General features: G+C 36.1%; 2 protein-coding genes across 3 annotated transcripts; both read left to right on the top strand.

The window, feature by feature from the left end:
- Nucleotides 1–2,514: 2,514 nt before the first annotated feature.
- LOC131005222 (DUF21 domain-containing protein At4g33700-like) lies at nt 2,515–6,568 on the top strand. 2 transcript variants are annotated; one of them, XM_057932062.1, is made up of 11 exons: nt 2,515–2,965; nt 3,085–3,161; nt 3,268–3,351; nt 3,456–3,569; nt 3,669–3,755; nt 3,826–3,965; nt 4,058–4,145; nt 4,902–4,975; nt 5,762–5,889; nt 5,968–6,221; nt 6,309–6,568. In XM_057932062.1, exons 1-11 carry the CDS (start codon nt 2,788–2,790, stop codon nt 6,351–6,353), a joined length of 1,269 nt encoding a protein of 422 aa, XP_057788045.1. In that variant the 5' UTR covers nt 2,515–2,787; the 3' UTR covers nt 6,354–6,568. The 2 variants fall into 2 exon arrangements, 1 of the variants encoding a protein (XP_057788045.1); XR_009095235.1 differs by lacking the exon at nt 6,309–6,568 and having other exon boundaries at nt 2,522–2,965; nt 5,770–5,889; nt 5,968–6,038.
- A 1,169-nt stretch (nt 6,569–7,737) lies between these two features.
- On the top strand, nt 7,738–8,415 carry LOC131005221 (histone H3.2). Its single transcript, XM_057932061.1, has one exon. It carries the CDS (start codon nt 7,866–7,868, stop codon nt 8,274–8,276), a length of 411 nt encoding a protein of 136 aa, XP_057788044.1. The 5' UTR covers nt 7,738–7,865; the 3' UTR covers nt 8,277–8,415.
- The last annotated feature ends 1,361 nt before the right edge of the window (nt 8,416–9,776 follow it).

The following is a 9,776-nucleotide window of genomic DNA, read 5'->3' as shown; positions in this document are numbered from 1 at the left end:
TCTAAACATATTTAATCTCGCACACACAGAAATTATAACATGCAGGGAAATTGATGCAGCGCACCTAGAATTTATAACTCACAAAGAGACTTATGCAGAAACACGTGTTGAAACTGTAAAGATCAAGAACACCAAAGTTGGTAACCCAGTTCGGTGATAAACCACCTATGTCTGGGGGCCACGCCTAGGGTAAATTATCCACTAGTGATGATAAGATATACAAATGGCTTACGCATGAAGAATCGTTCTCCCTAGCCTCTATATCTTCCCAAACCTTCATCAAGATGAATAATTGAGAGCAAATTAACAATTCACTCCCTAAGCTTGAATGCTACACATTCAACTCTCGAACCCAACAAATAAACTTACTCCAACAGGCTGAAGCAATGAATCAAAATAATAACACACCCACAATGCTTACAAGATTAAATAAGCAACAAGAACACACTTACATGTATTGTATGCCCTGAACAAAATCCACGAAAATACTCTAAAAAAGTACTAGTAGAGTAGCATGAAAATCAGCAGCCAAAACAGGTCCTCTTCGTCTTCAATATATAGCCAAAACCATAGCAGGACGTATGCTTTGAATAAGATTCTTTGAACAAGTTGGAGTCTATCTGATAATATGGAACGAAATAACTCCCCCCAGTTTGTAGAATCAGATCCATGTTTATCCACAAAACATGTAAAAGATATCTCCAAAAATATAAAAAAACCCGCAAGTCTAGAGCTGTTAGGAGTCTTCAGCGCGAGTTAGAATATCGGAAGAGACTCATTAAGCAACTATTCTAATTGGCAAAGTAGAACTTATGAAGACACTCGTGTTAGGTTACACAATGACAAACACCTAGAGTATGAAAATACTCTAATAGATAATATTACCACTTTAAAAAAAGAAGACATTTAAAGATATAAATTTTTGTTATTCCTTCTTTTTTTCATGATAAATTTATTCATCAAAGTAAACGCCGTTAAAATTTATATAGCATGGCAATATATCATGATTATGATAGCATCAAGAGTACGCTTCATAATATTCAGTTATTCACACGTACAATATGCTAAATATTTCGTGCAAGTGAGAATCAACTTGAGAAGTTGAGCACTTAAATCACTGAGAGCATCCACAATGGAGAGCCAATGGTGAACTATTAAATGATGGTCCCCACCATTTTGAGCCCATTATCTACAATGGGAGAGCCCACCATTTGGCTCTCTAATTTTTTTTTTATTTTCTTTTTAATTTTATTGTTATTTTAATTTAGAATTAACATTAAATTTAACAACTTAAAATTCATTAAATTAAAATTCAAACATTGCATTAAAAAAATCAAAAATATTAAAATATTACATTAAAATAAACCTACGAACTATGGCTTGACGGGACCAAAGCGTGCCCATACATGCTCGACTAAATCATCGCGGAGGCGAGTATGAAATTGTGGGTTCAAGAAAAACAAGTCGGGATTTTGTTGTGGATCGGGAAGAGTATGAAATTGTGGATTCAATTCTTCTTCTTCTGATGAAGAATCGTTGGATGAGTTGTGAAATGAAGACATTTTTATTATAGAATGGAGAGATTAGGGAGAAATAAGATGAAGAACGGTGTGAGGAAGTGAATGAAGTGGGCATAAATGAAGTAATTTATATAAGAAAGAAAGAAAAAAAATGGCCGAAACGGTCGAAAATACAACGGCCGAAAAAAAACGACTCAATTCTCAACGGCTATTTTTCAATTATGCAATTTTTATTTTTATTATTATTATTATTATTCAATGTAGAGTATGATTAAAAAGCAATATGGATAAGAGTTGTGAAGAAAATAAGAATGAAGGAGAAAAATAACAATTAAGGAGAATTGACAAAAATATAAATGGAGAAATTCTAAATATTGCATATTCTTACTCTCTCTTTTTTTTTTTTTATAAATTACATAAATAAATAAATAAATTAAAATATCTTACTTTTAATTACAAATAATGAGTATTTTTGTTCAAATCACAATGTTTGAAGTAAAAAATGACTTTATAACAAACATTAGAATGAATTAACAAATTTATCAATTTGATCTTAATCGCTAAAGTTAAAAAAAAACACTGTGATAAAATTTATATACTCCCTCCGTCCCACTTCAATTGGCACTTTTACTTTGGGCACGGAGATTAAGAATAAATGGCTGAGTGTGTAAAGTGGGTGGGGCCATTTGTTTAATGTGTGTAGAAAAGTGGGTGAGGGCCATTTGTTTACTTTGGAAAGTGTCAATTAAAATGAGACAAACAAAAAAAGTAAGTGTGCCAATTGAAGTGGGACGGGGGAGTATATTTCTTTTAAAATTAAGAATTGAGATAAAATTGTTGAGCGATCGACATATATTCGATGATTAACCCCCACAAAAATAATTCGAACAGTTGTCAAGGAATAACAACAAAAATAATTGATAGTCAGACAAATCGGAAAAAACAATTTGTTAGATAAAGAAATATTAAAAATGACACGTGGAGCCCATGCCGACTGAGATACGGACAGCTCGTGTATCGAATAGAAGCGCATAAGCAGCAGTTGATGAGTTGAATGTTGAATGTCGAAGCACAATCACATCCTCATTCTCTTCTCTTCTCCAAGGTTGTTCGCACGTCATCTTCCATTCTTCCTCTCCTCTCTCACTACACTACAAAAGCGCCCTCTCCCGTTCCCATTTCCTCCGGTTTCCTACCCCACGCGTTCTCCGCCCCCCTCCATTTTACACAGGCAAAATCAAGAAATTTTTTTCCGGAGCTGTGGTGAATGGCGGTGGAATACGCATGTTGCGAGCTGCAATTTTTCATTCACATTGCGGTGATTGTGTTTCTGGTGCTGTTTGCGGGCCTCATGTCCGGCCTCACTTTGGGCCTCATGTCTCTCAGCCTCGTCGATCTCGAAGTTCTCGCCAAGTCTGGAACTCCAAAGGATAAAATATACGCCGGTGCGCTTTTCAATATTTCGATTTTCCGAGAGAAGAAAATTCATCTGATTTGAGAATTATAGGTGTGAAATGGAATTTTATTTTATTGCTCGTTTTAATGTTTGTATTGTTACTTGCAGTGAAGATACTTCCAGTTGTCAAAAACCAGCATTTATTGCTCTGCACTTTGCTTATTTGCAATGCCGCTGCTATGGAGGTGCATATTATGTAATTTTTGAGTTATATTATGCCTCTGAATTCATCAATTCAAAATTCAATTTGAGATTAATGGTGTAAAGGTTTGAGATAATTTGTGTTCTCAGACGCTTCCTATTTTCCTCGACGGCATCGTTTCGGCTTGGGTTGCGATTCTCGTATCCGTCACTCTGATACTTCTGTTTGGTGAGGTAAACTCATGTCATGGTTAATTAATTACTTTACCTTTTAGAATTAAATTATTTAAGAAGCTCGTCATCTAGTGATTAATAGTATTTAAAATACTTAATGTCAGATAATTCCCCAATCTGTTTGCACTAGGCATGGACTTGCTATTGGGGCAACTGTTGCCCCGGCTGTTCACGTTCTTGTTTGGATTTGTTTTCCTCTTGCATATCCCATAAGCAAGGTAATTAACCCATTGCTTTTCTTTACTCGACGATGTCTATTCCACAACTTCTTGCAAGATTTTACACTTTTCTGCTTCTCTTTTTTTCTACTTCTTTAGTTGTTGGATTTCTTGCTTGGTGATGGCCATAGAGCTTTGTTTCGACGCGCTGAGTTGAAAACACTTGTTAATTTTCACGGCAATGAGGTAGTAAATGGGAGCGATTAAATTCCTAGCTTTCTTCATCAAATGTAACTCTAATTGGTAATATATATAGGCTGGTAAAGGTGGAGAACTCACGCATGATGAGACAACAATCATTGCTGGGGCGCTTGAGCTCAGTGACAAAACTGCAAGTGATGCCATGACCCCTATATCGGAAATCTTTTCGATCGACATAAATGCCAAGCTTGATAGGTATGTGTATGGTTTGTGACACTGATTCAGCAACTTAAATCTTTTGATCATTACTTGTGTTGTGAAATAGTGTTATTCTTTCCCTGTTTTAGGTCTGTGATGAATATGATTTTGGAGAAAGGACATAGTCGAGTTCCCGTCTATTATGAGCAACCTACAAATATCATTGGGCTTGTTCTGGTACATTTTTCATGCTTTAGTTTCAGATTACAAATTGTCATGAATTTGGATTTTGGATGCATAATTGGGGTATATATGTTACAATTTCAAATTTATAATTTCCTCGGTAATACTCCCTAAAGTAAGCAACTGGCTTGACTTAAATAAACTTAACTGTAATAGTTTTGTTTTGATTCTTTTGAGTTAAACCTACGGTAGTCCACTATTTTAGAATCCTCATTTTGTAATTCAGGGAAAGAATTAATTTATAACCGGGTGTTTTTTTTCTCTCTTTTCTTCCATCACTTTCCAATTGAGCTTACAGTGAGTTAATACTTCAAATTCTTGCTGTATACGATGCTCTGTAATTTAAGATTTTTCTGACAAGCTTTCTAAGTTGGTGGGATCCCAGTGTTCGGTGATCCTCAACCAATATTTTAGATATGAAAAGAGAATGTGGCATATGTGCAAGTCATACAACATGAAGTAGTAACAAATGTATACGAGTAATGAGACTTCTGAATATCACTGTATTCATCTACTTGTAGAACAATTCCCATCTGCTTTCCTCAGCTATCATATTTGTTTTTTCACAAAATGTTTGCGTTTGTAGTTTATGCACGTTACTTTGTTGTTGTCTAGAGAGCCACAAAGTTCTGTTTTCAGTTCGGCCCCTCCTATTTTCCACCTTCGAGTAGAGTAGTGCGTTGAACGCAACTTTTTATCTTAATGCGTAGTAGATCCACTTTTCTTGTGTACTTATTTATGGCTTTCCAGGTTAAAAATTTGTTGACCATTCATCCAGAAGATACAGTACCAGTAAAGAGTGTCACAATTCGCAGAATCCCAAGGTGTGTTCGAACACTGAAACTCCGAATCTTTCATTCAGAAATGAGGCCTTGATTACATGTTAGCAAAAATTAGTTTTTCTATGCTTTCATCAAGGAGGCATTTATCTTTGAGGATTTGTCTAGATAGATAAAAAATAGTAAGGGTTAATCCCTTCTTTACTAAGATGGATTGGAATATTGGGATCCCAAGGCCCTTGGTAATTTCCATCATTTGAGCTAGTTTTACTTGATTCATATCATATTGAAAGGGTGGGATTGGAAAAATCCTAATTTTTAGGATAAAAATACTCAAATCATATATTTTATCAATCATGCAAAGTAAACACCCGATAAAATTACTATTACCAATCAACGAACCATGTCATTTCATGCTTTCCTTGCTCGGGGCTCGTGCTAGTTTTCTCACTCTTGTTAATAAATGTGCTTTCATACAATATAATACAAGCTAGCAACTGGATACATATGCATCTATTCTTACTCATGCACTTGTTTTACCTTGGTATCTCTGTTTAACTCTCCAGTTCAAGTCTTAGACATCCTACTTTTGTTGATTTATTACTGGTGAACATATATTTTGCCTTATATGTAGAGTCTTGTGCCAGAAATTTGTCGTTAGTTGCACATTTATCATTTGATGAGGCGTTTAGTTTGGGTGATAGCTAACATAGATTAATTCACCCCATACTTTGATGGATTTGACAATCTTAAATCTATACAAAAAGTAAACGCTCCCAATTGGCTTTAGACATATGGAAAGTGTGCTGATATACCTCTACTTGGTCTTAGGGTTGCAGAAAGCTTGCCACTATACGACATCTTGAATGAATTCCAGAAGGGTCACAGTCATATGGCTGTAGTCATAAAGCAGTATACCAATACAATTGACAAGCCTGCTAGCCAAGCGCCGCTGGATAGTAAGTTTGTTTGTGTTTGTTTCTAGATTTACTGCACGAAACAAATGTTTGAAACCACTTGCTTTTTACATTGTGTAGATCCAACCAAGGATGTGAAGATAGACGTGGATGGTGAAAAGACTCTGAAGACAAAGAGACCACTACAGAAATGGAAGAGTTTTCCAAATAATGGAAGTGAATCTTTCAAAAACACAGCTAGGAGCAAGAAATGGACCAAAAATATGTATTCGGACATTCTGCAAATAGATGGAAATCCACTGCCAAAGGTCCCCGAAGAAGAAGAGGCAGTAGGGATTATTACCATGGAAGATGTCATAGAAGAGCTTCTGCAGGTGAAGTATACATTATAATGTGCTTTCCTAAATCATTCATTTAATTTTCAAATTCTCTTACATTATTTTATGGATTGCTTCTTTCAGGAAGAGATATTTGATGAAACGGATCACCATGTCGATGAGTCATGACCATATATATAGCATGTTCTTATGCGAGAGAGAGAGAAATATATAGTATAGATACTATGTTGAAATTGTTGGTATGTACAAGTTTTGGTTGGATATATGCAAAAATATTGGATAGGGAAGTCATGTTTCTTATTCTTATCGCTTAGAATGCGTATTGCTTAAGAGATTGAAACAATATTCATTGATTCATGAAAATCCAAGTTATGTTTAAACAAGCATGTACTAATATTTGTGTTTTTGTAAATCGGAGCTGGTTGCCATTCAAGTACATGCTGGTGCCAGATTGATTTCTGTCATGTATCCACATCAGTGGTCTTTTTCGTGCCATAAATAATTGAATATTTATAGTTATTAAATGTATATTTTTTAATTTCTGAAATGATTATTTAATAGTAATAATGTCAATAATCAATAATGTATCCATGCTTTTTTCATATAATAATGTTCATATATATATTTTTAATTTCTTTATACTGTGTTTACATAGCAAATTTCATGTCTCTTATACATTAACATGAAAGACTAATACTCCCTCCGTCCGCCAAGATTATGGCAATTTGCTTGGGTACGGGATTTAATAAAATTGGTGATGATTTTGATGTAGTGGAGAAAGGGTCCCACCACTTTATGAGATGAGTGGTTGAGATTGAATTTTGAGTGGTTTTTTTGTAAATAAAGAGTGTTAGTAAGGATAAAATATTAAAGGGGATGGTGGGACCATTGTCATAAAAGGAAAGTGACATAATTTTGGCGGACGCCCGATATAGTAATTGTGACATAATCTTGGCGGACGGAGGGAGTAGTATTTTCTCAAAAAAAAAAAGACTAATAGTATAAGAATTGTAATTTGTCCCTCTCTCTCCATACATTTTATACTCACTATGAAAGGGGTATGAGTCTTAAGATAAAAATTATTGAATGTATTGAAAGTAGTATTGTATTAAAGATGATAAAAAATACTTATAATTAATATTAAAAGTGGTAAAATGTAAAAATAAATAAAATATTATTAGTAGTGGGTTAGTGTTCCAAAATGAATAAAAAATTATTTGAGAGATAACAAAAAAAATGAAAGATAGTAGGAAATTAAACTTAAGTAGTCGTTACAAATGAAAACAAAGTTTTTAAGTGAAAGTCATGGCAAACAAATACTAACAGCTTTCAAGCAATAATAATTTGTTGCATTTAATTTGTAAAAACCTGACCGACGAAGGACGCAGTCCACTGCCCACGTCAGCAATCCGCTCCACGCTCAATCTCAAAATATCAACCGTTGATAAATCCCATCAACATACCACGTCATTAATCCTTCCCATCTCAACAAACAATCGCAGCCGTTACTAAAATTTCAAAATCCGAGCGCTCCAATTTTCCCTCCGTCCCGCCACTTTAAATTTTGAAGAATCCTCGCTATAAATCTCCACTGAGAATCCATCCTTCTTCATCCACTAAATCAAATCTCAAATCCTTTCAAAGCAGTCGCGCAATTTCCCTCTCTCAGAAACCCTAGAAATGGCACGCACAAAGCAGACAGCCCGCAAGTCCACCGGCGGCAAGGCGCCCCGCAAGCAACTGGCCACCAAGGCCGCCAGGAAATCGGCTCCGGCCACCGGTGGAGTGAAGAAGCCTCACCGTTTTCGTCCCGGCACCGTCGCTCTCCGTGAGATCCGCAAGTACCAGAAGTCCACGGAGCTGCTGATCCGCAAGCTTCCGTTTCAGAGGCTTGTTCGGGAGATTGCGCAGGACTTCAAGACCGATCTGAGGTTCCAGAGCTCCGCTGTCGCGGCGCTGCAGGAGGCGGCGGAGGCGTACCTTGTTGGACTCTTTGAGGATACGAATCTGTGCGCTATTCACGCTAAGAGGGTTACAATTATGCCCAAGGATATCCAGTTGGCTAGGAGGATTAGGGGTGAGAGGGCATAATTCTAATTTGGGGGTTTTGTTGCCGTGATGGTGCTAGAGTGATGATTAGGCTAGTTAGTTTGGTTTGATGTTATTGTTGCTGAATCTGTGGTTATACTTTTGGATCTATGTTAAAATGAAGTTGATTTCAAATTTTCAATTCTATGTTCGGCTGTTTGTTGTCCTATAAATTTATCAATTTTTTTAGAAATCAAATATATTTCACTGTATTCATTTCAAAATTGGTTTATTTCAGCCAGTTGCCACATGAATTAAATTGGAGTTTTAAGCCTAAAAATAAAGTGATCTTTTGCTCTTGGAAAAGGAAGAAAATATGAATGAGAGTATTATTGTGTGGAGCATCTTAACCATACTCCATGCTGATATGTACCAGAACAGACCAGAAATGAGTTTATACAAAAAGATGGACTGAGAAAATGGATAGGAAAGGAGGATTATATTCAGATTAATTTTCCAATTTTATTAGGAAAAATAGAGGAGAATGAAGTAGAGACTCAGTTTAATATACCAATTATATCAATAAATATTTGACTTGCGTTTTTAAGGGATCAGTTATGCTATCAACCTTTTTTGGCTTTGATTGGAAATTTTCTTGCAGAGCATCTTTTGTTAAAACCTCAAGAATTTGGGACTGCCTTTGGGAACTTATTCAGAAAGAGACCTCATGCCAAAAAGGAAAAAGAAAAGAAACAAGGAATCTACACTGCTTGTTCACATACAAGAGTTGTTTCAGTATTCTTTTACTCCACCAATCCATCTTGCAACTAAATCCACACTTTCCTTCACCGAATCTTATTATCATTGCAGGAGTTTTCTTCCTGAATTAGTTTCTCACAGATTGTGCCAATTCGATCAAGTAAAAGAGTGAAATACACCTGTATGACCGAGCTAAAAGGTCGATAACTTCTTACAATAACTGATTCTAAAAACAAAGTTATGTATTTACTGATATTCAACTGACAAACTATAATAAATGAAATGCAACTAAACTATACGCCTATCCTTCTAGTACTTCTTATTCATTTTTCATGAATAAACTCGAATTCGTTCCTATTAGGGGTGAGCATAAACCGAACCGAACCGAAAAAACCGATCGAACCGATCATTTTTGGTTCGGTTCGGTTTTGAATTTTCTGGTTCGGTTTTCGGTTCGGTTTGCAAACTAAAAAACCGACAGAGTTTCGGTTCGGTTTCGGTTCTCCGGCCATGGTTCGGTCGGGAACCGAACCGAACCGATACTTTTAATATATTTTAATAAATATATTATTTATTATATAGTTTATGTTTTATACTCTACTTTTTGAAACCCTAAGGCATTTGAAAATGCTTTCATTTTCTGCCCCCCCAGTCCAGCCGCCTCTTGGCCCTCTTCCACCATCCAATTCCATTTTCAAAACCTAATTGCTCCTACCTCCCATGCCGCGCCGGCGTTTCCACCGCACCCACGCCGCGCAGGCTCTTCCTCCGTCCCCACGCGGCCACGCCGCACAGCGTTTCCAC

The sequence above is a fragment of the Salvia miltiorrhiza genome, chromosome 1 (assembly GCF_028751815.1).
Source record: "Salvia miltiorrhiza cultivar Shanhuang (shh) chromosome 1, IMPLAD_Smil_shh, whole genome shotgun sequence".
NCBI classification, from domain to species: domain Eukaryota; kingdom Viridiplantae; phylum Streptophyta; class Magnoliopsida; order Lamiales; family Lamiaceae; genus Salvia; species Salvia miltiorrhiza.
Note: the sequence above shows the minus strand (reverse complement) of the source record. Positions and strands in the feature narration are given on the sequence as shown.

Coding starts and splice junctions, on each gene's coding strand:
- LOC131005222 (XM_057932062.1), top strand. CDS start 2,788: ATGGCGGTGGAATACGCATGTTGCGAGCTGCAATTTTTCATTCACATT. Junction 3,966..4,057: donor ATAAATGCCAAGCTTGATAG/GTATGTGTATGG, acceptor TCCCTGTTTTAG/GTCTGTGATGAATATGATTT. Junction 4,146..4,901: donor ATATCATTGGGCTTGTTCTG/GTACATTTTTCA, acceptor ATGGCTTTCCAG/GTTAAAAATTTGTTGACCAT.
- LOC131005221 (XM_057932061.1), top strand. CDS start 7,866: ATGGCACGCACAAAGCAGACAGCCCGCAAGTCCACCGGCGGCAAGGCG.